The sequence below is a fragment of the Hippopotamus amphibius genome, unplaced genomic scaffold (assembly GCF_030028045.1).
Source record: "Hippopotamus amphibius kiboko isolate mHipAmp2 unplaced genomic scaffold, mHipAmp2.hap2 scaffold_283, whole genome shotgun sequence".
Classification (NCBI taxonomy): Eukaryota; Metazoa; Chordata; class Mammalia; order Artiodactyla; family Hippopotamidae; genus Hippopotamus; species Hippopotamus amphibius.
In genome coordinates this window covers 1-26339 of record NW_026648402.1, presented here as the reverse complement: position 1 = coordinate 26339, position 26339 = coordinate 1, and the positions used below count along the sequence as shown (strand labels likewise).

The window sequence follows — 26339 nt, the reverse complement described above, 5'->3', positions numbered from 1 at the left end:
TCCCTGGCGTCAGGTGGTGCAGAGCAGCTCAGCTGGGCCCTCTCAGAGCGTGGGATGATGGGCACTCACTCTCTTTACTCTTTCTATGCTGATCCAAGTTGCTAAACCAATATTGGAAATTTTAGTTGTTCAGAGTCTTTGGGGAAGGGGAGGCAGGAGCCTGAGAGGAACCTGAGAAGGAGGGAAAGTTTGGCCTGGGAGGAGGTTCTGTTCGGTAGCTACATGCCCCTGGCCTTTAGTTTGGACATTTGCCCAGAATGTGCACGCCCTGGTTTTATGGTAAACACCAGTCATGAGCTTGGGTGCAGGAGGCAGGTGTAGGCACCCAAGTGAGTGTAAACTGCGTCCAGGAGCAGGATAGGAGGAAATTTGAGGCTCATGAGAGAGCTGGATTCCAAGTAATTCTTCATGGAAATCTTTGGTGTTTTCCTTTCTAAATTATGGGCATTGGCTTGGATCTTGCGATAGAGAATGATGACAAAGTGATGTAAGAGACTGAAGATGAAGGTCTTCCCAGCCATTGCTCTCACAAATATGATCTCCATGACTTTTTCAGTGCCCATCTCCCTAGCAGCGCTCTATACTGGTAAACTCCTATTCACATGTCAAAGCCCCATTCTCTTTTCTTTTGATTTCTTTGTTTGTTTTCTTTGTGTTTTTTCAGTTTTCTCCTTTTTTGGTTGGCCCAGTCACTATCATTCCTCCAGCATAAGCCTTATAATTTTTATTTACTAATAGAGTTTTCTACTTGTACCTGTATCCTGGGAGGTGAAGAAATATTTGTTGCGTGAATGACTGAGTGAGAATTCTTAGGAGGTACATAGGAAATGAATTATTTTTCAGCTTTTCAAAGGAAAAGCTGAGGCTCAAAGCGGAGAAATTGCCATTGTCACTGCCAGCTGGGAAAGCTTTTCTCCTGCTGTTTCCCAAAGTGCATCCTCCACAGTTAATCAACCCTGGAGGCCCAGGTCTGAGCTCTGCCCTCACCCTATCCCTCCCCCCAGTGGGAGGGGCGATCCTCCCTCACCAGGCTGGGTGCTCAGGACTGGTCAGCCACAGTCTGGGACAGTCTGCGATCCAGACACCGCTGCACCATGAGCGTCTCTATGCTGAGCCCCACCAGAGCCCTGGGCGGCATCTCTGGGCTCCTGCAGGTGGCCGCCCTGCTCGGCCTGCTTCTGCTTCTGCTCAAGGCGGCACAGCTCTACCTGCGCAGACAGTGGCTGCTCAAAGCCCTCCAGCAGTTCCCGTCTCCTCCTTTCCACTGGCTCTATGGACACATGCGGGAGGTAGGATGGAGCGGGATGGGGGTAGAGGGCAGGGAGGGCCGCGGCCCTCAGACCATGGTCCTGGTCAGCAAGTCCATGGGACAGAGTCTTGCTGTGTGATAAGCACATGGTCCCACAAAAGAACCCTGCTTAATTCTCAAGTCTTAGCTCCTCATCCTAGTCCAGGGAGCTCACTCCCTCCCAAGACCCTGTGTGGGTGTCCTCGGGTCTGTCACTCTCTCCTCAGGTAGATCTGCAGCCTGTCCTGGCAGCCCCGCACTTTGAGGGCAATGGCTGTTCCATCCTGAGTCTCCATGCTCTCCAGGCTGAGCAGCTTCGGCTGTTCTCCCAAAACAGGCTTCTAGATGCTTCCCTGCCTCAATCCGCAATCCCATCCTCTCTGCATGCCTAGCCCTCAGCTTGCCTGGGAGCACAGACATTGGTCTAATGGATGGTGCCCTGTGGGTGCACTGTCCGTGGAGATGACAGACAGGAATCTCAGAATGTGTCAGGTCACAGGAAAAGAGGCCCACCTGCTGGATGGGGAATCATGGCAGCTGCAGGCACATACTGGCTCGGTTTGTAATGAGTAAGGGATTTTCCAGTCTCATGATTTCAGTGGTTAAACCCTGACCAGCTGCTGGCACATATGAGCCAGGTTCTCAAGATGGCACCAGGTAAGGGGAACTGACATCTGAGTTGCACCATCAGCAGGGTTAGGTCGCCTGCCCGGTGTCCTCACTCACTGGACTATGATCTCTTGGAGTTAAGGTGTGATCCCCCTCACCCCAGCACCCAGCAAGCAGCCTGCACAGAGGGAGGTCATTCCAATGAGAGGAGGGATGGGAAGGAGGGGAAGGAGCAGCGTGCAGGCGGGGGAGGGGCAGCACCTCCCCACCCAGCTCTGGCAGCACTAGCCTGGGGGCGTGGGGGCTCACAGGAAAGTCAGGGGCCACATGGACAGGGGCTCACCAAGGCTTTGTGGGCTGAACAAATGTCAGGAGAAAATCAGGGGCTGCACGGAGCTGAGGCCTCTCTCTCTCTGCAGCATGATTCGAGTAGAGTGCACCAGAAGACAGGAACCAGAAACAGCCAGGGCCCCATGTGGGTTGGTCCAGTACCTCTCTTCCCTTTCCTTCTTCCTGTCCTGCACGCAGGTTACCTGAGGTCCTCCCCGCCTGCCTGGGCACTCAGGCCTCTGGGACTCTGCTCCCATGTGCCCTGTACCTGGAATCACCTTGTCCTCTCTATGTCTGTCTCCCAAGGCCTAACCCCAAGCCCCCTCCATTAAGATATATTTCTGGGTCTCCCAGGAGCAGAGGGCACAACTATTGTTTTCCTAGGCAGTGCTCACCAAAAGGCAGCACAAAACGGATTCAGCTACTGTTGTCTGCAGTGTCATAGCTGTGAGCTCCTCTGCTAGAGCCCGTCTCTGGAACATGTCTAAGACCAAATGTCGAGGAGAAATCCAGAGGTGGTGAGAAAAGCTGCGTCTCCAAGCAGAGGAGAGGCAGTCGCTCGGTGGCAGAGAGGACGGGCACACCAGGTAGAGGGAAGAACATGGGCAAAGGCCCAGGAGCGTGAGCAGGTGGAGCCCCTGCTAGGGGCACGGGCAGCAGCATCTTGGGGGCAGAGCAACGGGTCCTGTGGAGTTGCCAGCCCGGCAGGAGGCAAGAAGACAGAAGGGGAAGCCAGAGTGCAAAGGCCTTTGTGGTCCACACTGAGGAGTTTCAACAGCCTCCTCCAGGCGGTGGGAAGGGCACACAAGTTTCTGGTTGTTGGGACCTGAAAAGGAGACTTACAAAAACTATCCCTCGTATGAGAACCTTAGTTCAGGCGGATGTGCCCTAGAAGCGCCGGCCTGGTGCAGCCGGCAGTGGGCCAGTTCCGGCGCCAGATGCAGCGTCCCAGAGGAGCCACGTCTCCTGCAGCTGTGGGGGCCCCCTGTGGTGCCAGGCGCACGCCGCTGCCCAAGAGGAGCTGCCCTTTGACTCCCCCCTCGGTGTCTGGAGGAGGAATGCCACAGCGGCCGGCTAAAAACCATCCAAACCAAAGAAACATCCCCAGGATGGACGTTCTGGTTCCCTTCGTGTTCCACCTGGCTTTGTGCTGATTGGTGTTGTTACGGTCTCATCTGCTCGAAAATCCATCACTCGAAAGGCCTGGTCAGAAGAGGAACGCAGATATTGTCGTATATGATTCCAGAATGCCTTCAGAGAGCCACGCTGAGACTGCTTCTTTACCTCTTCCATACACGAAACCACACCTTCGTTATGCTGCTTCTCATCTTGCAAGGGATGGTTTATGCTGAATACCCCTGGGAACTATTTGGCCTCTGTCAAGAGTTGGAGGTCCCCTTGTACTACCTTTTTCTGCCTTATCTGGTGCTGATTGTAAACTTGGGGTTTTGTTACCCTAAGTTGTGTACCTAACCCTGGTACCATAACAAAAGCAAGTGAATTACTCTTTCTTCAAGTTTATGAATTGGGTGAAGTGATGTTCCCAAAGAACATGAGGTGAGGGGCTCTGCTTGTGTTGTAAGGAAACCAGCGAGAGCCACGCACTGCAGTGTGTGTACCGGGTGTGTGCACCGGTTTCACCATCAGTGTGTGTGTGTGGACAGCTGCATCGGGGCCTGGAACACCAGGTGCTTCCTCTTCGACTTCTTGACCTAACGGCCTCGGCTGCCACCATGGCCGTGGTGAGCACTGGGTTTCTGGTCCAGCTGGCAGTGGTGTCGGACTTGTAGCTGGAGACTTAGGGTGATGACTTTGGACACTTGCAGGTTGTGGACTCTGTATTTCTTACTCAGTACCTGTTCCTGACCTTCTCCAGGAATGTCTTCCTGTTGGGTTTTGCTGTGGTGGTGAGTTCCTCCTGGGGAGCTACCTGTGCTTCTGTCTGTACCTGGCCACCACCGACTAGACCACCAACGCGTGGCCCGGAGGTGACCGAGCCTGGTGTCAGCATTGCCCCCACGTGGCCCAGCACCCATCAGGAGAGTCCCAGGTTTCCCGGAACATTCACTCCTGTGGGCTTTGGAGCAACCTTCGCGAGATGTTTCTCCCTGCTGCTGTACATCATGAGAGAAAGATGAAATAAGAATGGGAAGCGTATTCCTGCCTTTTAATTACACTATACATTTATTTATTTAAAGAGAAGAAAGACCCTTAGTTCAATACTATTGTCATAGGTATACATCCAGAATCTCTACTATGACTGGGTACACACTCAGTATATAAAATAATATTATAACCCCCCAAAAAATAAAAAAAATTTAAAAAAAATAATATTATACACACAAAATTTAGTACTTAATTTTCTGACATAGCCATATACATCCCACACACTCTTTCATATTAGCAAACATTTACATGTACACTGGGAACAGACTGAAGATATATAAGAATCAGTAAGTAAAATGAACTTAATATATCAATGTATTGTTAAAATATAATCTATTTTGTTCTCTAAATAAGCAAAATTCTGTGGCAAAACTACTTACCACCTGATACAAATTGCTCCTGCAAATGTGGTATGACTGACTTCCAAAAGTTCTGTACACCAGGGAGTCTATCCCTGATGTAAGTTTCGGCAGGCAGTTCGTAGTGCTGGCCCATAGCTCTACTGGTCAAGGGGACAGAATCTGGTCTTGGGACAAAGGTGGACAGCCAGCAAGGTCTGCATCAGAGCCCAGCTCATGAGAAATAGTTCTAAACTCTTAGTTCTGCTGAGACATCCAGAGGGACCTCCTTGTACCCATCCTGCCCTTCACCCCCACTCCAGCACTGGAACGCAAAGAAGGGTTTACGATGTATCTTTCCCTTGGTGACAGTTCCAAGCGGAGGGTGAGCTTCAAGCCCTACTGAAAAGGGTAGAGAAATACCCGCGTGCCTGTGCTCGCTGGTTTTGGGGGACAAAAGCTCAAGTATTGGTCTACGACCCGGACTACATGAAGCTGATCCTGGGGAGATCAGGTGAGAGGGAAACCCCCATCCCAGCAGGAGAAAATCCTCCCTCTTGGCTACATGCCCCTGGGTCTGTGGCATTCCACAAGAGCCTGGCACCTCAGCCATCAAGGCCTGAACACTTCTAAACATTCTCCTGCCCACAGGCCAGCCTAAGGCCAACATTATTGACTTGTCCTGAATGCTTAAACCCCTGGCTGGGGCTCATTTCTCTTTCCTTTTTCTTTCCTTTATTTAACCCAATTGAGGTGAGGCCAGATCTGGAAGACAATTCCCCGTCCACACTGGTGTAGGTTTGGCCCCTCTCACTGTTGCCTGTCCGGGGTCATGAAATGGCCAAACCACCACAAATTGGAGGAAAACCACAGGCTTGTCTCTTACTCTGTGGCATTGGACAGAGCCTGTATTTCTTGCTGATTCTCCATCTTAGCCCTGTGGGTGCCCTGCCCCTGGGACACTGAGTCTGCCTTCCTGGGCCTGCAAGTGACGGCCAGGACAGACAGCGTCGGGGATGGGAGGCAAGTGGGAGGTGGCTTGAGACAGAGTGCCCGCTGACAAGCATCGGGAAGGGAAAGCAGCCCAGGGTCTGGACCACAGCTGCTCTGGGGGCTGCCTGTCTTGTTTGCTCCCCTCCACCTTCCATCCTTACCTTTCAGATCCAAAGTCTCCTGAGTCCTACAGATTCGCGATTCCCTGGATTGGTGAGTACATTGAATCACAACTGCGGTCCACCATCCAGTTAGGTTTACCAAGAGCTGCCCTGTGGCTCATGGAGAACAACAAGTGTCAGCTGCCCGCTCCCCACACTCATCTCTCAATCAAGCCTCATTTCTCTTCTTCCAATAAAACTCTCAACCTTTGTAATGGTGCCGAGAGCCCTCCTGAAGCTCAGCCTCTTCTTCCCTCTTCTCAGTCCTTTCCAATGTTCTCAGCCTGACTTTTAGTTAATTCCTTCCATCGCCTGCCCCCTACTGTTTTTCAACCTGTATCACACAGATGTCATCGTCACATTGTATCCATGAGCCACTGGAAATTCACAACCGTGGACTGTTCTGGCCTTTCCTACCTTTGCCCATGATGTGCCTTCTTCTGACACCCTGGGTTCCTCCCAAGCTGTCCCCAGTCATCCTCTGACCCAGTGTGCCTGGCCCACAATCATACCCATCTGTGGCGCAGGGAATGGATTGCTCCTGTTGGAGGGGCAGAGGTGGTTCCAGCACCGGCAGATGCTGACCCCAGCCTTCCACTATGACATCCTGAAGCCCTACGTGCGTCTCATGGCTGACTCTGTGCGCGTGATGCTGGTGAGTCCATCCCTCGTCACCTGTACCCACTCACATCCAGCACAGATGACAAAGTCCACTCGCAGAAACAGGTGCCCTCAGACATCCATCAGATACAGCCCACCCAGCATGATGCATTCCGAACTTACTATGAGACAGGGATGCCTTAAACTGGGTGCGCGGAGGAGGACACAGGCACAAGCTTGAATGCACAATGTGCCCCTCACCAAGGGAAAGCTTGGTCATGGGGTTTTCAGGGCCCACTCTCCTCTCATCTCCACATGTTCAACAGAGAGGAGTAGGGCAAGGCTCATTCCCCTGCACAGCAGCACAAGCTGCCCCTGGCTGGCCTGGGCAATGGCAGCTTCAGTGGCAGAGTGGACATCCCAGGATGGCACTCAGGTGGGCTCTGACATGGGGCCCAGGGCTTCTGCAAGGAATAGAGCCACTCCCGGGAGGAACTGAGGCCAGGTGTACACTCATGAAGCTGGGCCTTGAGAAACACCTCCTCCTATCTGGATGGAGGACCACCTGGTCTCAGCTAACATTGGATGAATGAAAGGAATGGAAGACCCTCATGACCCTTCCTAGGAGCCCCAGTAGAGCTCCTTAAGCTTTTCCTTGCCTTGAAATATGTGCTTACTTGTGTTGGACATAGCCAGTCCAGTGCCGATCTCAGAACAGAAAACATTTCCCCTTGGTCCCTAGACAAACAACACTTTCCAGTCTGCCACAAGGTGGTTAGCATCATAATTGTTCCTCAAGTTCAAGATTTACTCAGAATACTATGAGAGAACATAGTTAACTATATAATCAAGGATTCTGAAAACAAAGGCATCATATTACACACCTGTCACAGGTTTACATTGCTGAAACACATCTGCATAAAAAGTGAGGATATCTCATCCAAAGATTGAAAGAGAGAAAGAGAGAGAGAGCGTGGCCTTGTCAGCACAGGCCTTCTGTGGGAACAGAGCAGGGTCAATGTCCCCCTCCCACCACAGGACAAGTGGGAGGAGCTCGTCAGCCAAGACACACATCTGGAGATCTTTGGACACGTCTCCTTGATGACCCTGGACACCATCATGAAGTGCGCCTTCAGCCACCAGGGCAGCATCCAGACAGACAGGTCAGTGACCAGGACCCCTCAATGGCAGGGTGCTGGTCTCAGCAACTGGGGAGGACTCCCCTGAGAGGCAGGTAGGTCAGCAAGGATGCTATTCAGCGCAAATGGCAACATCGTGCAGAGAGCCATGGACCACAGTCAAACTCCACCCAGACCAACCTTGCCTCAGTCACAGGTCCCTGACTCCTGCACAGGGACAAGCCTGGCTGCTCAGGCCACTGGTAAAGCACTGAGGGTCTCCAGGGCTGTAAGACAGAAATGACAAAGCCTCAGGGCGGCCTGTCCCCACTGACTGAGGAATCCCCACCCAGAGCCCCACTCTGTCTCCAGCCCAGAGGCTCCCTCCACGACAGTCTCTTCTGCATCCTCTCCCTCCAGGAACTCCCAGTCCTACATCCAGGCCATCAGGGACCTTGAATATCTGATTTTTTCCCGAATGAGGAATATCTTCCACCAGAATGACATCATCTACAGACTGACCCCTGAAGGCCGCTGGCACCACCGGGCCTGCCAGCTTGCCCATCAACACACAGGTTCTGCTCTTCCTTCTGGGCTGCTCCCCCCTCCCCCCCATCACCAGGCACACGTGAAAGGGCCTGGCCTGGACCCCTCAGGCAGAGCCCAGACTCCTGCTTCCTCTAAAGGAGCTGGCACACACACACACGCTGGGTGCTTCCCTGGGGCAGGGGTTGGGAACCGAGATGTTGTGGGGTCAGGTGATGTGCAGGGAGGTACATGTGTCACCACATTGGTGATGAGTGAATGAGGCCCCCTCCCAGCAGCATTCAGGCAGAGGCTCCCCAGGCTGTGCTATTGAGGGGATGCCCGACCTGCCTCAGATGATGCTGGAGCTCTCAGCCCCGCCATGCACACCCACTCCCACCCTCACCCTCTTCCACCTGGCACCCAGATTGGGCCTGAGGGGCAGATGGGCTACAGTGGGAGCTGGAACTGGGCCCCCAGAGGCCTCAGCTCTGGTGGGAACCATGTTCTGGGACAGACAGAGTGATCCAGCTGAGGAAGGCTCACCTGCAGAAGGAGCGAGAGGTGGAGAAGGTGAGGAACAAGAGGCATTTGGATTTCCTGGACATCCTTCTCTTTGCCAGAGTGAGTGTGGGCAGGGGAGGCCTGAGGCTTTGGCCAGAAGCAGAGAGGAAGGGCCAGCCCTGCACGCTCTCCCTGCCTCCCCAGGTGGAGAATGGAAGCAGCTTGTCAGACACGGACCTCCGTGCTGAGGTGGACACGTTCATGTTTGAGGGTCACGACACCACAGCCAGTGGCATCTCCTGGCTCCTCTATGCTCTGGCCTCCCACCCTGAGCATCAGCAGAGGTGCCGGGAAGAGATTCAGAGCCTGCTGGGGGATAGCGCCTGCATCACATGGTGAGAGCCCCATAGGTGGGACGGCCCTGGCCCTCTGCTAGGGGAGAACATCTGCATGTCTGGCCCTGCCCGGCCTTAGGATGCGCTTTGTTTCAGGAACCACCTGGATCAGATGCCCTACACCACCATGTGCATCAAGGAGGCACTGCGACTCTATCCGCCAGTGCCTTTTTATGGCAGAGAGCTCAGCAAGCCCATCACCTTTCCTGATGGCCGCTCCTTACCTGCAGGTATGACCTCACCGCACCCACTGACCTGAGCTCTCTGCACCACCACTTGGGAGATGAGCAATACACATGTGCTTTCCCAGTTCTGGGATGACATGAGTATTATTTCTGCCTGAAGATAATTATATTTACTGTGTGGTTTGGATGACTTTTGAAAACTGTTTGACCCAGAACTTGAACTCACAGCAGCTCCATAAGCAAATTGCTAGTCCCTGAACGTGGTCTTGTAAAGGAGAGCTAAAATTCTAATTCCTTGAGCCATGAAAGCTTAAGAGAGAGGGAGACACAAGCAGGTAGAGGTGTGGTTCATTCACTGTGGGCCGCATAAACGAGGGAGTCCCGAGTCCTGGGTCAGGTGGTCCAGTCTCCGAGGGGCCCTCAGGTGGATGCAGAGAGCAGCTGATGACCGGGTCTGAGAGCCCTGCTGTGGTTGCCGTCCACCTATTGGCTCACCTCCCAGTGGGTGTGAATCCCAGCCCTGCCACCTCCTAACTGTGGGATCACAGACCCGTCCCTTAACCTCTCTGGGGCTCAGGTGCCCCATCTGCACAAGGGGATGTGAGTGCCTTCCTTGAGGGCCGCTCTGAGCATTAAATGAGTTAATGCTCCTCCCCCAAGGGCTCATGATGGCACTTGATAGATGTGAGTTGTCACTTCACTTACTCCTAAAAGTAAGCCTCCAATTCTTTTCCCTCTCTATCCCGGGCTATGCTTCCCTATGCCGAACCTGTGCTCCTGTGCTTTGTCACGCCCAGCCCATGTCTCTTGCAAGAGCATCCTTTCATTCAGAGTGACGGAGGGTGGCTCTTGTGGTGGCTCCCAGGGCTTTTGTGCTGCATATGCCCCCTGTTGTCATGGATACCATCAGTCTCCCTCTCTCCTCCCCACCCCACAGGACTCACACTCACCCTCTCCACTTACGGGCTTCACCACAACCCGAAGGTGTGGCTGAACCCAGAGGTATGATGGCTGTGGGAGGAGGGGATGGGATGCTCTTTCCAGACCAACACCGCTACCTGCTCCCCGCTCCGGGATTCTTGTTCCCTTTTGCATTGGTGAGAGGAGTGTGACCCCATGTGTCCCGGCCGTGGTGCTCTCTCTGCAGGTGTTTGACCCATCCCGGTTTGCACCGGGGTCTTCTCAACACAGTCATGCCTTCCTGCCCTTCTCAGGAGGATCCAGGTGAGACTTTCTGTACTTGGGGCAGCCAGGTGTCACTGGGTGCTTCCTGATGTGTGTGACTGTGTAGACTCATATGTGGTGTATGCAGTTATGTCCTTGTATATTGATATGTTAGAAGGAGGCGTGGCTCTCCATGTACAAGAAGGCCTTGAGGGCATGGCACAGAGACCTTGGCCTCCTGCCTTTCCCAACAGGCAGCCATGTTTCCAGGTCAGTTGCCATTCCAAAGTTCCTGGGGGTGTTGTCACTTCAGGAGTCTGACTTCTCAGCATTTGAATTTTCCATGAAAACCAAACTTCAGATGTGTGATTTCCGCAGTTATCAGTCATCTTTAAAGGTCGTTTTCTCTTCACACAATCCTGACCTGCCCACTAGCTTTTCCATTTAATTCACCAGCCAGCCTCTCATGTGTCAGTGCTATTGGCTTCCTGTATTGACTTTTCAAGCCATGTATGTGATTAGTATGTGATCACTTACAGTTTCCGTGAAAAGAGACCCACGCCAACATGTGTGTTCCCTATTTCTATAGGCGATCCCAAACAAGTGTTGACTGCATTTTCATATAAATATGACATCTTCCAGTTGCCTAAATTCTTTATATATAGCAGGGATTGATTATATACCATAGTCCCACAATCTACAGAGTGTCATGTTGGCAGAAAAACAAAAAAGTGAAAAAGCATAAAGTGGAGGACAGTCAATTGCTTTTCAGAGAAAATTCACTGTGTTGTATTTGACACATGCATTTGGAAAGTTCCTGGCGTGTAAACTATAAAGCACACTTGAAAAAACTGTTGACCTGAATGATACACTCCAAAATGACTGCTGTGAAAATCTTCATATATACACTACCAAATGGAAAGTAGATAGCTAGTGGGAAGCTGCTGCATTACACACGGAGATCCACTCGATGATGGGTGATGACCCAGAGGGCTGGGATGGGGAGGATGGGAAGGAGTGCTGGGAGGGAGAGGATATGGGGATATATGTATAGATGCAGCTGATTCACTTTGTTGTACAACAAAAACTGGCACAGCAGTGTAAGGCAATTAGATTCCAATAAAGAGAAAAGAAAAGAAAGAAAATCTTCAAAGACTGCAGATCCTCCTCTGAAATAGTACTTCCATAACTTTGTAACTTTTTAGCAGAAACAAGGAGAAATGAATTTTTTCCCTGAAACCATACTTCTGTGAGGTTTTCAGCTGATGAATCAACCTTCACAGAACACCTTTGATGCAAAATTTATTCAGAATTGACTCTAGGATTTGGTTTCTGCCAGGGTCCAGTCCTTCTTTGTAGACATTGGCTGCATGTCATGTGGCTGCCACTAGAGGACAGGGGGACCAGGCAGCTCTGTTCCTAGGTCGGAATTAATACTTAATTCTGTCTGGGTTTTTTTTCAATTCAGCTAACTTTATTTAACTATACAACCATTTATCACGCCTGTCTCTGTGTGCCACGTCCTGTGCTAGGAGATGGGAACACAGAGATGAAAGCCACTGTCCCTGCCTCCAAGAGTTCACAGTCAAGAATCAACTACCTCTACTCAAGGTCGACAGGCCATGTTTCCATAGTGCAGTGGTCAGTACATTTGCCTTACAAGACAGACCTCATACATTCACCCATTCTTTCACTCACGCATTCATTCATTGAGCAGATTGTTGAATCTTCCACGTTCCTGGCACAGTCCTGGGCACTGGACGGTGATGTGTCCTTGAGTTAACAGCAGTGGTGCCTTGGGGGTCCAGGGAGGAAGAGGTGCAGCTGGCAGAGGGGGGAGGCTTGGTGGTCAAAGGCTAGAGCCGTGAGCATGTGACCAGCACACATCGGGGGAGGGGCCCTCAAAAGGCGCTGAGTGAGGAGGAGGAGCTGGACAGGTGCAGGGTGAGTGGGGAACAACCAAAGAGGGCAGTGATGCCACCTGAGGCCCTGGAACATGTCCTCCCTGTGATGGAGGACACAGCAGGCCTGCAGCGGCCATTACTTCAGGACACAGAGGGGAGGCAGGGTGATTGAAAAGGCCAGCGGAGAGGCCAAGGGATGGGAGGAGGGTCATTTCTGGCGTAGAAAGGGAAGGTTCCAGAGGCAGGTTGACTGAGGGGTTGAGGGGAGTCAGGAGGCCAGACCATTAACTGGGAGGCAAGGGGTCCATGAGCTGGAGGGTGGCTAACCCGTGGCCCCTGCAGGAAGCCGCCCTGTTGCCATTCTGACGTCCTCACACCACTCTGTCCTGTCTATGCTGCGGATTGGGGCCCCTGTTTCTCTGCCACAGATGCTGAGGGCCCGAGAGTGTGGCCCACGCCGCCCCCCGCAGGACCCTGACCTGGCCTGACACCAGAACCTGCCTGTGGATGCGTGAACAAAGGGCTAATTCACATTTACTGCTTCATTTGACTTGACTCTGTGGCTTTAAGCACTGACCCTCCCCAGTAGGATTTCATGCTGTTGAGAGCAGAAGCAGGACTTAGGACATCGTTCTGGAGAGAGGTGGGCTTTATGAAGGTCAGGGCGAGAGTGTGAACCAAGGCTTGGGAGGCACGTTCACTGTCACCCGTAAGGCAGGGATCCAGGCTGGGCCCGTGGAGGAGAGCCCTGGATGCCCTGTGCCCGGCAGGGATTACAAGCCTCTGCTCACTTCCTTTTCCCTCCCGGACCCAGGAACTGCATCGGGAAGCAGTTTGCCATGAATGAGTTGAAGGTGGCCGTGGCCCTGACCTTGCTTCGCTTTGAGCTGGCACCGGATCCCTCCAGGGTCCCTGTTCCCATTCCAAGACTTGTGTTGAAGTCCCAAAATGGGATCCACTTGCAGCTCAGGAAGCTCCTGTAATCCTTGTGTGGAGAAGAACAAGCTCTGAGGGCCCCTGCCCGCCATCCTGTCTCCCTGTCACTCTCTCCTGTCTTTGCCTCTTTGCACACTTCTGGCTTCTCTCTGCCCACCTGTCAGCCTACCTCATCTCCTGCCTCCTGCCCTGCTATCACACTCTCTCCCTTCTCTTCTCACCTTTCTCCAGGCTCCCTCTCTGTTATCTCTCCGTCTGTCTCTGACCCCCCTGTATCTCTGACCGTCCACCTACATCCTGACCGCCTGCCTCCTCCACTCTCTACTCTCTCTCTCTACTTCTTCCCTTCTGCCTGCCTGACTGTCCCTGGATTCACTTCCTGGTGCTGTTAAAATAATTGACCACAGCCGTAGGGACTTAGAACTGCAGAAAGTTATTCTGTGAGTCAGAAGTATCTGACTCTGGAGTCCAAGCCTGCAATGGGTTCCCCTGGACACAGCCACGATGGTGGCCGGACGCCCTCTCAGGGATCTAGCAGAGGATCCCTCTCTTTGCCTTCTCCCACATCTAGAGCTGCCATGCTTGCATTCCTTGGCTCCTGGGCCCTCGTCCACATTCAAGTCCAGCAGCATCTTCAAATGTTCCCCTGCTCTGTCCTCACATCACCTTCTCTTTCATCAGGACCTTTATGACGACACGGGCCCACTCAGATAGAACAGGCTTGTTCCCCTCTTCCAGGGACTAGGACGAGCACACCTTGGGCAGCCATTGCTGTACCTGCTAAGTCCCGTGTCACTGCCAGCGCCCTGGGCCCCGATCTCTCCCGGGTGTTATGGGTCTACCCGTTTGTCACTCACATGGCTTCCCCTCTTTCTCACTCTCTGAATAAATTCACAATGTCACATGGAGGGTGTGTGTCTTCCCTTGAAAGGAGCTGGATGGAATGGACACCGAGGGAAGGGAGGGAAGACGGAGGAGACCAGGAGGGGAGATGACACCTGTTCTGGGGGCCAGGACCCCAGCAGGGCTATGAGGTCCCAGGGCCCCTGCAGCCGCTCACCCTGGGGTCCCTCGTGCCCCACACCCTGCCTGTCGCCTGAGGCTCCCATGGCAGCTGAGTCAGCAGAAAGGGCTCGTCTCCAAAGGCTCAGAGGGAGGAAGCTCACACCGGGCACCTGCTGGCGTAGGAGCCCCCCTGCTGTTCCGTGGTAGCTTCCTCAGGACATCTTTAGAGGGGCCCAGGCAGAGCCCATCCTGTGCTGAGCAGGAAAGACCTACAGACTTGGTCGGGGACAAGGGCCTTCAGAACTCAATACTTTAATCCAAATGAGATTTGAGAAGGGCCCAGCCTGGCCATGTCACCAGCCCCCTGGCAGCCCTTCCTCACTCAGGGTCTGCAGGCTCCTCAGAGGCCACGAGTGGGCAGCTGTGCAGGAAGGTGTGGGCAGAACCAGCTGGGCACAAGGCTTGGCTGCTGGAACAGGATGGCAGTCCCCAAGCAGGGACCAACCGGTGGCATCTCCCCCACAGGACAGCCCCTTACAATCCCAGTCTCCCTGACCAAACTGAGGCTTCTTCCACCCTGCACTTCGAGGACAGTTCGTTCCTGACTCTCCCCACTCTCCAGGCTGAGAGGCTTCAGCTATTCTCACAGAACAGGCTATGAGAAGCTTCCCTGCCCCATCCCTCAATCCCATCCTCTCTGCCTGGCCCTGAGCTTGCCTGGAGCACAGACATCAGACTGATGGATGCTGTCCTGTGGGATCACTGTCTGTGGAGATGACCGACAGGAATCTAAGAAGGTGGCAGGTGGCAGGATAAGAGGCCCACCTGCTGGGTGGGGGGTTATCTTAGGTATCAGGGGGCCAACTGGCTCAATTGGGTGGAACGCAGGGCTTTGAATGCTTAAAGCTGTGACCTTCCCAGGAAACTGATCAGTCAGTTCTCAAGGATGGCCTCGAAGCAATGGCTACTGGCATTTGACTTGTGCCATTCAATAGGGTCTGTTCATCACTGGGGTCTCTTCCCTTGTACCCGGTACTATGAGCTCCCGGGGGCTGAGGTATCATCCCTTTCCAGTGCCCCAGCACCCAGCACAGAGCTTGACCTGGACGGATGCTCAGCCCAGGTGTGTGGAATGAGAGAGGACAGAGAAAAAGAGCACATTATAGGCTGGGGAAGGGCAGCGCCTACCCGCTGAGTGAGCCAGCACACAGCCCTGGAGGGACGCAGGGGGTGAGGGCCCACAGGGAGGCCAGTCTTTTCTCAAGAGAAGGAGGCCAAGCAAGAGTCCGCAGAGTGGAGCTAAGACGGCAACTATGAGAATCAGCCCCGGAGAAACAGCCAAAGCCCAGTTTGTTCATGCAAATTGTTGTATTTGATTTCCTGATTATTTTGATTTTGAGAAATTGCTGCAGGTGTCACTTTTCTCAGCTAAGAGTTGACACATGGAAGCACTAAAACACCTCCAGTGATGTTCTCATTACACTGATGACCAGAGGATGATCTATAGACTCAATAAGTAGATTAATTCTCTTATGTAAATTATATTACTCGTGGTGCTTAATCACCTCTCCATTTCTACTGGCCTAGGATAGCAATCACAACCAAATATTTCTAGCTCTTATAACACTGGGATGTTTTTTCAACACCTCTACTCATTGGCAGAATCAGGAATTAGAATGCCACACATAATTGGGTAGGACAAAGGCAGTGCCCCGGAAGGATTTGCAGGCAGCTGGCTGACTTGGGCACCACGCAATCAGAAAGGAGGCATGCAGCTGCGCAGAAACAGAGACACCCCAGGTCCTCTGGGCCAATAAGAGGAAATCCAAGAAAAGTAGGTGACATAGCTGGGGTGGCAAGGGGCTCCCACCAGTCAGTCCCTGCACTGGATCAGCAGAGCAGGGCAGTCCCAATGAGGACAAGACCCGGGAGCACAGGGCAGCCCCCAGAATGAATTCAAGCAGGAGACCTCTCAGTCCAGGGCGGGACTGTCAGCCCCACCTGCACCGCCACTGGCACAGGAGCTCCACAATAGCAGGGACTTTTGTGGTTCCCTGCTAAATCTCGAGCTCCTGGGTTGGCAATCGACCCAAAGTAAGTACTCAACACACAGTTGCCAAGTAAATGAGTAACTGAGTTCATCTACCATCTCCTCATTCACGCATTTGACATTCACTGTAGTGGAACAATTATGTGACGTCTGCTCTGAGATCTCTTCCCCTGCAAAGGGTGGGCTTTCAAAAGCTCTATTCACCCCCCCAGCCAGAGCTGATTGTGGCAGATGGACGCCTTGGCCATGATGTTAGAATCAGATTCTTAGGAAAGGATTCAGCAGTGCCACTCGGGCACGACGGTGGCCGAGTGGTAACGTGCCAGCCCCGAAAGGGTAGGTGTTCCCCCCTCCACTGCCTGCACCCAGCTGCACAGGGACGGGGACTGTGTCTGTTTATTTGCAGCCGTGTCACCCGCTTCGAGAAAGGCGTCTGCTACGAGGTACAGCCTCCGTAACCATTTGCTGAGAGCCGAATGCGTGGACGTACAGAGAGGAAGAGCGGGAGGCGCCGCCCTGGCAGCCCTCCAGCCCCTGGTACTGCCCTTCCAACCCCGGCTGCCCCCTGCCCTGGGCTCCGTGAGACGCCCCTGGGCCCCCAGCTTTCTTTTTGTCCTTTTCCTCTTGCTTATGTTCGCTCTGCTTCTACCTGTGCCTTGCAACAAGGATGTTCCTCAAGACGTGTTCCTTCACAAGCCTGCACGTACTCATTCTCTCCTTCATGACCTATTGATTCTTTTTCTTTTTTTTTTATTTATTTATTATTTTTGGGGGGTACACCAAGTTCAATCATCTGTTTTTATACACATATCCCCGTATTCCCTCCCTTCCTTGACTCCCCCCCTCCTCGAGTCCCCCCCACCCTCCCCACCCCAGTCCTCTAAGGCATCTTCCATCCTCGAGTTGGACTCCCTTTGTTATACAACAACTTCCCACTGACTATCCGTTTTACAGTTGGTAGTATATATATGTCTGTGCTACTCTCTCGCTTCGTCTCAGCTTCCCCTTCTTTTAAAAGTGAGGAATAGTCCCTGTGGACCAGGCTCTGTGCTGCCTCTAAGAACACAGGGATGACAGCTGTGAAAGGTGAGTTGGCCAACACGGTGCCCGCAATGAGAACTCTGAGCTGAAACGTGATAATAGAGGCCCCCAGGGAGCCTTGGGAGCCCTGGGGAAGGACGCCTTGGGGTCAGCAGGTTTGGGTTTAAATGCAGCTCACCTGGGCATACCCTTTCACACGGGTCTCCCCATTCTTCAGTGAGACAGGATCAAGTAACAATCCCTCCCTTATACAGGTTTGCCTTGAGCATTACAGAAGTCTATGAAAATGCCTTGTACACCAGGCAGTTAATCCCTGAACATCTGTCAAGCATCAACTATATGTAAAGTTCAAATGGCAGTTCTGAGTGAGAAACACACAAGCAGACAGAATCTGATCTTAGGCCAATTCTGGAGAGATATCAAGAGTCTGGATCAGAGCCCAGCTCATCAGTTCTAATCTTTGATCTCTGGGGATAGTTTCAGAACTATCTCCCCATGCCTATTCAAACTTTCACCACCACCCAAAGCACTTGAGCTTAAAATAAGGTTTTTTTAGTTTGTTACTCTCGTTGTAGTTCCAAAGGAACAGAAACAGCAACAACTGCTGAAAAGCATAGAGAAATTCCCATGTGTCTGCCCTCACTGACTAGCGGGGAGCAAGGTCAGCCCTGTGGGTCTTTGACCCTGAGTACATGGAGGTGGTCCTGGGGAGATCAGGTGGACAGAAACCCACATCCCAGCTGGAGCAAATCTTCCCTCTTGGGTACATGCCCCGAGGTCTGTGAAATTCCAGAAGACAGCGGCAGTTCCGCCTCTCCCAGCCATCCTTGCAGCCCACACGTCAGCCTAAGAGAGTCGGGGATGGGAGGCAAGTGGGAGGTGGTTGGAGACGGACTGCCAGCTGACAAGCATCAGAAAAGGGAAGGCAGCCCGTGGCATGAGTATTATGAAAAGTAGTAGCAATAAAATAGTAGCAATAACGCTCTGAAGTGTTTTTTCAGGTCTCTAGCCTAAGAGGTAACGAGAACTCTTATTAACGTGACCTCTTCTCATTAAGTGCCAGATAGGGTCTATACAACGTATATTTATTGCCTCGTTTAATCTTTAAAAAAGCCCTGCAAGTAACATAGTGTTCTTCATATACTACAAAGGAGGAGGTGATATTTCATGACCTATCATTATGGACAAAATTTTTGAGGTAAATATCTTGTTTGTCTTATTTTCTCTGAGCAAGAAATAATTAATTTTGACTATCCCAGGAAATAAATTATTCCGTGTTTTCAGATTGTGAACTTATTTCAAACATACATTAGTCTTTTATAATACATTTTTAAATATGTTTATTGGAGTATAGTTGATTTACAAGGGTGAGTCAAAAATTATCTGCACTCTGGTTATATTAAAACTTCTGTGGCCACACTGTCTTTTTTTTTAAGCTCTTTATTGGAATATAATTGCTTTACACTGTTGTGCCAGTTTTTGCTGTACAATGAAGTGAATCAGCTGCATGTATACGTACATCTCCACATCCCCTCCCTCCCATGGCTCCTTCCCACCTTCCCTATGCCAGCCCCATAAGTCATCATCCATCATTGAGTTCATCTACCTGGGTTATGCAGCTGCTTCCCACTGGCTATTTTACATTCGGTAATGTATATATGTCAATGCTATTCTCTCACTTCGTCCTGGCTTCCCCTTCGCCCCCACCACCACCCCCCCACCCCCCACCCGATGTCCTCAAGTCTGTTCTCTGCATCTGCATCTTTATTCTTGCCCTGTCACTGGGTTCTTCAGTACCATTTTTTTAGATTCCATATATATGAGTAAGCATATGATATTTGTTTTTCTCTTTCTGGCTTACTTCACTGTATGACAGATTCTAGGTCTATCAACCTCATTACGTATAGCTCCATTTCATTCCTTTTTATGGCTAATATTCCATTGTATATATGTGCCACATTTTCTTTATGCATTCATCTGTTGATGGGCATTTAGGTTGCTTACCCCAGCCTTCCACTATGACATCCGGAAGCCCTGCATGGGTCTCAAGACTGACTCTGTCTGAGTGATGCTGGTGAGTACATCTCTCTCTCCCCTGCATACACTCACACCAAGCTCAATTCACAGTCCACTCTCAGACACGTGTGTGCCTCAGCCATCCATCAGACACAGCCCCCAGAATAATGTGCTCATGCAAACAGACAGGCACATCACACATTAGAAGTACACATACACAGTGTCAAGTGCTCTGACTGCCCTGTACAGCCAGGCCCTGTTTCCTCTTGCAGACTCATAGACATATTATCACACACCCTATGTGACTCACACACCTCAACACACATGTACTACTGCCATATGCAGGTAAGAATTTGGACACACTCATTGCAATACATACACACATACTTGGACACGTTGAGACGTACTTGACAGATGTACACAGACATGCATTTACACACTCACAATATGCATGTCCAAATACACTAACTTTCCATCTCTTAGAAAGAAGCCTCCTTCTCAAATTGCTATAAATTAATCCCTCTTCCTTGGATGGAAAGTCCCTCTAAGATGCTTCCAAAGGCAGAGTCTCAGGTCATGACTATGACGCAGGGCTCCACATAAAACGAATTGGTCAAAATCCACACTTTGCTCATTGCCAAGGGAAAGGAGGGCCATGGTGGGTACAGGGTTCACTCTCCCCCTGCTTGCAAGTCTTCAGCAGGGTAGGCTGAATAATTGTCATTCTCCCTGGACGGCAGGACAGGCTGCCCTTGTCTGGGCTGAGCAGGGTCAGTTTCAGTAGCAGGTGAGGCATCCCAGGATGGCGTTCAGGTGGGCTCTGCCCAGGATGCAGGTTTCTACATGGAACTGAGCCACTGATGGGAAGAATTGGAAACCAGGTCTACAATCCACATAGAGCTTTGTCCTGCCAACGCATCGCCTCCCATCAGGATTCCGATTTCTTGCCCAACTGTGCTCAGCTAACATTTGCTGAGCAAAAGGAACTAAAGACCCTGGTGGCCCTTCCTTAGGATCCCCAATATCATCCCCTTAGCCCTTCTGTGGACTGGAGATGTTTACTCCCTACAGTTGAACGTCGCTGTGCAAAATGTGCAACTCATCTCCCAACAAAACACACACCCCTTTAGCAGCTGAGAAGCAGTTTTTTCTGGTGGGTAAAAATTGATTAGCATAGTAAATAATTTCTAAAATTCAAACCTAATTCGATCTATAAGAGATGATGATTAATTACAAAATGGAACTTTCTGGAAAAATAACCATCACATTACACATTATTTGAAAGTCTTAAATGACACAGCTGCTTAGAAAGTGAGAAAATCTCCACCAAAGATTTAGAGAGAGAGTCTGGTCTTGTCAGCATAGGTCTTCTGGGGGAGGAGAGCAGGGTCAATGTCCCCCTCCCACCACAGGACAACCGGGAGGAGCTCGTCAACTTCATCACATCTGCAGATCTTTGGACACGTCTCCTTGATGACCCTGGACACCAACATGAAGTGCACCCTCAGCCACCAGGGCAGCATCCAGACAGACAGGTCAGTGACAACCCTGCAGTGGCAGGGTCCTCATCTCACCAGCTGCAGGGAACTCAGCTGAGAGGCAGGCAGGGCAGCGAGGATGCTTATCAGCCCAAAAGGCAACATTGTGCAGAGAGCCATGGACCACAGTCATATTCCACCAAGGCCAACCTTGCCTCAGTCACAGGCCCCTGACTCCTACACAGGAACAAGCCTGGCTGCTCAGGCCACTGGTAAAGGACTGAGAGTCTCCAGGGCTGTGAGGCAGAAATGACAAAGCCTCGGTGCTGCCTGTCCCCACTGACTGAGGGATCCCCACCCAGTGCTCCACTCTGTCTCCAGGTTAGAGGCTCCCTCCACGCCAGTCTCTTCTGAACCCTCTCCCTTCAGGAACTCCCAGTCCTACATCCAGTCCATCAGGGACCTCCCAAGTCTGATATTTTCCCGAGTGAGGACTATCTTCTGCCAGAATGATGTCATTTACAGGCTGACCCCCAAGGCCACTGGAGCCACGAGGCCTACCAGCTTGCCCATCAAAACACAGGTTCTGCTCCTCCTTCTGGCCTTCCCCCACACTCCCCCCCAACTTCATCAGGCACACGTGAAAGGGCCTGGCCTTGACTCCTGAGGCAGAGCCCAGAATCCTGCTTCCTCCACAGGAGTTGGCACACACACCCACACTGGGTGCTTCCCTGGGGCAGCGATTGGGACCCAGATGTCAGGGGGCCATGTGTTGTGTAGGAAGTTACATGTGGCACCACGTTGGTGATGAGTGAATGAGGCCCCCTCCCTGCAGCATTCAGGCAGAGGCTCCCCGGCCTGTGCTACTGAGGGTTTGCCCAACCTGGATCAGACAATGCTGGAGCTCTCCACCCTGCCATGCACACCTATTCCCACCCTCATCCTCATCCACCTGGCACACAGATTGAGCCTGAGGGGCAGATGGAGCTACAGTGGGAGCTGGATCTGTGTCCCCACAGCCCCCGGCTATCGTGGGAACCACTGTTCTGGGACAGAGAGAGTGATCCAGCTGAGGAAGACTCACCTGCAGGAGGAGGGAGAGCTGGAGAAGGTTAGGAGCAAGAGGCACTTGGATTTCCTGGACATCCTGCTCTTTGCCAGAGTGAGTGTGGGCAAGGGAGGCCTGCGGCTTTGTCCAGAAGTAGAGAAGACGGGCAAACCCAGTACCCCCACCCGGACTCCACAGATGGAGAAAGGGAAGAGCTTGTCTGACATGGACCTGCGTGTCAAAATGAACATGTTCACGTTTGAGGGTCATGACACCACAGCCAGTGGCATCTCCTGGATCCCCTATGCTCTGGCTTCCCACCCTGAACATCAGCAGAGGTGCTGGGAAGAGATCCAGGGCCTCCTGGGGAGGACGCCTCCATCACCTGGGGAGTATGCAAGAAATGGGACAGCCCTGGCCCTCAGCTAGGGGAGAACCCCTGGTTGTCTGGCCCTGCCTGGCCTTAGCATGGGCTTTGTGTCAGGAACCGCCTGGATCAGAATCCCTACACCACCATATGTATCAAGGAGGCACTGCGACTCTCGCTGCCAGTAACACTCATTTTCCGAGAGCTCAGCGAGGCCATTACCTTCGGTAATGGACTCTCCTTACATTCAGGTATGAACTTCACCACACCCACTAACCTATGCATTCTGCAAAACCACATGGAAGATCAGGAATACGCATGTGCTTGTCCACTTCCGTGATGCTGTGTTATTTCAGCCTCAGTATAATTGACATTTACTCTATAATTTGCATGAGTTTTAAAAAATGCTTGACCCAGAACTTGAACTCAACCAAAACTCAAAAAACAAATGCTGGCTGCCAAATGTGGTCTTATACATGAGCCCTACAATTCTAATTCCTTGAGATGCGAAGGCTTTAGAGCAAAGCAGACAGAAGCAGAGGGAGATGCGGTTCTTCTCATGTGGTGTCTCATTAAACAAGGGAGCTCAGGGAATCCACTATCCTGGGTCAGATGGTCCAGCCTCTGAGGAGCCCTCAGGCAGACGCCAGAGAGCAGCTGATGCCCAGGCCTGAGAGCCCTGCTGTGGTTGGAGGCCACCCACGGGCTCACCTCCCGGTGGGTGTGAATCCCAGCCCGGCCACCTCCTAACTGTGGGATCATGGTCATGCCCTTTAACATCTCGGAGGCTCGGGTGCCCCATCTGCACAAGGGGATGTGAGTGCCTTCCTTGAGGGCTGCTCTGAGGATTGAATGAGTTAATGCACCTCCCCCAAGGGCTCATGATGACACTTGATAAATGTGACTTGTCACGTGAGGTGCTCTTAAATGTAAGCCTCCAATTCCTTTTACTTTTCAATCCTGGGCCATGGTTCCCTACTGCTACCCGGTGCTCATGTGCTTTGTCACACCCAGCTCATCTGTCATGCAAGAGCATCATTGCATTCAGAGTGATGGAGGCTGGCTCTCGTGGTGGCTCCCAGGACTTTTGTGCTGCACATGTCCCCTGCTGCTCTGGGTACCATCAGGCTCCTCTCTCTCCTCCACCCCCCACAGGAATCACAGTCTCCCTCTCCCTTTATGGGCTTCACCACAACCCAAACGTGTGGCCAAACCCAGAGGTATGATGGCTGTGGGAGGAGGGGATGGGATGCTCTTCTCCACACCAACACCTCCTCCTGCTCCCCCCTCTGGGATTCTTGTCTCCTGGTGGATTGGTGCGAGGAGTGTGACCCCACCTGTCCTGGCCCCAGTGCTCTCTCTGCAGGAGTTTGAGGCAGAGACTACTGCAAGCAGCTATATACCAATAGAATGGACAATCTGGAAGAAATGAACAAATTCTTGGAAAGGTACAACTTTCCAAGACTGAACCAGGAAGAATTAGAAAATATAAACAGACCAATCACAAGTAATGAAAATGAAACTGTGATTTCAAATCTTCCAACAAACAAACGTCCAGGACCAGATGGCATCACCAGTGAATTCTATCAAACATTTAGGGGCGAGCTAACATCTATGTGTGTCAAACTCTTCCAAACACATTACAGAGGGAGGGACACTCCCAAACTCATGTTACAGGGCCACCATCACCCTGATACCAAAACCAGACAAAGATAATACAAAAGAATAGAAAGAAAATTACAGACCCATATCACTGATGAACATAGACGCGAAAAATCCTCAACCAAACACTAGCAAACAGAATCCAACAAGACAGTGAAAGGATCATACACCATGATCAAGTGGGATTCATCCCAGGGATGCAAGGATTCTTCAATACAAATGAATCAATCAGTGTGATACACCACACCAATAAACTGAACAATAAAAACCATATGATCCTCCCAATAGATGCAGAAAAAGCTTTTGACAAAATTCAACACCCATTTATGATAAAGAGTCTCCAGAACGTGGGCATAGAGGGAACCTACCGCAACATAATAAAGCCTATATACAACAAACCCACAGCAAACATCATTCTCAATGGTGAAAAACTGAGAGCATTTCCTCTGAGGTCAGGAAGAAGACAAGGATGTCCACTCTCTCCAATATTATTCAACATAGCTTTGGAAGTCCTAGTCCTGGCAATCAAAGAAGAAAAAGACATAAAAGACTACAAATTAGGAAAGAGGAAGTGAAACAATCATTGTTTGCATGACATGATACTACACATAGAAAATCCTAAAAATACCACCAGAAAAATGCTAGAGTTCATCAAGGAATTTGGTAAGGTTGCAGGATACAAAACTAATGCACAGAAATCTCCTGCATTTCTATACACTAACAATGAAAGATCAGAAAGAGACATTAAGGAAACCATCCCATTTCCTATTGCAACGAAAGAATAAAATACCTAGAAATATACCTACCTAAGCAGGCAAAAGACCTGTATTCAGAAAACTATACAACACGGATGAGAGAAATCAAAGATGCAACAAACAGATGGAGACGTACGCCATGTTCTTGGATTGGAAGAACCAATATTGTGAAAATGACTATACTCCCTAAAGCAATCTACAGATTCAGTGCAATCCCTATCAAATTATCAATGGCATGTTTCACAGAATTAGGACAAAAAGTTTTACAATTTCTATGGAAACACGAAAGACCCCAAATGGCCAGAGAAATCTTGACAAAGAAATGTGGAGCTGGAGGAATCAGGCTCCCTAACTTCACACTATACTACAAAGCTATAGTCATCAAGACAGTATGGAACTGGTGCAGAAATAGAAACAGAGATCTACGGTACAGGATAGAAAGTCAAGAGATAAACCCACGCATCTATGGTCACCTAATCTACGATAAAGGAGGCAAGAATAAACGCTGGAGAAAACACAGTCTTTCCAATAAGTGGTGCTGGGAAAACTGGACAGCTACTTGTAAAAGAATGAAATTAGAACACTCAACACCATACACAAAAATAAACTCAGAATAGATTAAAGACTTAAAGGTAAGACTGGACACTATAAAACTCTTAGAGGAAAACATAAGGAAAACACTCTATTCTGTGACATAAATCACAGCAAGACTTTTGACCCACCACCTAGAGTCATGAATATAAAACCAAAGTAAACAAATGGGACCTAATACATCTTAAAAGCTTTTGCACAGCAAAGGAAACCATAAACAAGAGGAAAAGACAACCCTCAGAATGGGAGAAAATATTTGCAAATGAAGCAACTGACAAAGATGAATCTCCAAAATATGCAACTGGCTCAGGCGGCTCAGCATCTCCAAAGGCTAGAGGGAGGAAGCTCACACCCGGCACCTGTCGGGGAAGGAGGTTCCCTGCTATTCCATGGTATCTTCCTCACAATATCTTTAGAAGAGCCCAGCCAGAGCCCATCCTGTGCTGAGCAGGAAAGACTGACAGACTTGGTCTGGCACGAGGGCCTCAGGGACCAAATCCTTCACCCCAAATGAGATTTGAGAAGAGCCCAACCTGGCCATGTCACCAGCCCCCTGACAGCCCTTCCTCACACTCAGGGCCTGCAGGCTCCTCAGAGGCCACAGATGGGAAGCTGTGCAGGAGGGTCTCGGAGGAACCAGCTGGGCACGAGGCTTGGCTGCTGGGACAGGATGGCAGACCCAAAGCTGGGATCAGCAGGTTGCACCACCCCACAGGAGAGCCTCGTACCGTCCTGGGCATGTCTGCCTGGGGACCTCAGCAAGGAGGGGCTTCTTCAACCCTGCCACTCCTGGAGACCACAGGGGGACTGGTCCTCCTGACCCTGGGCCCTGACCAGCACCAGGCCCCTTGCACTCCTCCACCAGCCTCTCTGCACCCAGTGCTGCTCTCTTGCTGCTTCTGCGCAAGAGGTCTTCCTCCCATCCCACACTTGTCCATCCTAAGCGCAGGGCCCTGGATGCCAGAGGAGACCTCCCTTCAGCTCTGTGCTGGGCTGCGATGCCGCCATGTGCCTCCTGGAGGGGCATCTCCCCCTGCCACTGCCTGCAGCCAGGACTAGGCACCAGCCCTCCCCTCACCCCGGATCCTAGGTCACTGGAGTAGTTCATTG

At 51.3% G+C, this 26339-nt stretch overlaps 1 protein-coding gene and 2 pseudogenes across 1 annotated transcript; all 3 read left to right on the top strand.

Annotated features, from left to right (window-relative positions):
• The first annotated feature begins 1077 nt into the window (after positions 1–1077).
• On the top strand, positions 1078–13296 carry LOC130843330 (taurochenodeoxycholic 6 alpha-hydroxylase-like). The gene is made up of 12 exons (XM_057719755.1): positions 1078–1289; positions 5104–5245; positions 5893–5937; positions 6413–6540; positions 7524–7648; positions 8024–8178; positions 8646–8752; positions 8837–9027; positions 9124–9257; positions 10150–10214; positions 10360–10436; positions 13095–13296. Exons 1-12 carry the CDS (start codon positions 1095–1097, stop codon positions 13261–13263), a joined length of 1533 nt encoding a protein of 510 aa, XP_057575738.1. The 5' UTR covers positions 1078–1094; the 3' UTR covers positions 13264–13296.
• LOC130843331 (palmitoyltransferase ZDHHC4-like) lies at positions 3285–4608 on the top strand (annotated as a pseudogene).
• Positions 13297–15258: 1962 nt separating the features above from the next.
• Positions 15259–23447, top strand: LOC130843328 (cytochrome P450 4A11-like; annotated as a pseudogene).
• The last annotated feature ends 2892 nt before the right edge of the window (positions 23448–26339 follow it).

Coding starts and splice junctions, on each gene's coding strand:
- LOC130843330 (XM_057719755.1), top strand. CDS start 1,095: ATGAGCGTCTCTATGCTGAGCCCCACCAGAGCCCTGGGCGGCATCTCT. Junction 8,753..8,836: donor ACATCCTTCTCTTTGCCAGA/GTGAGTGTGGGC, acceptor CTGCCTCCCCAG/GTGGAGAATGGAAGCAGCTT. Junction 10,437..13,094: donor CCCTTCTCAGGAGGATCCAG/GTGAGACTTTCT, acceptor TCCCGGACCCAG/GAACTGCATCGGGAAGCAGT.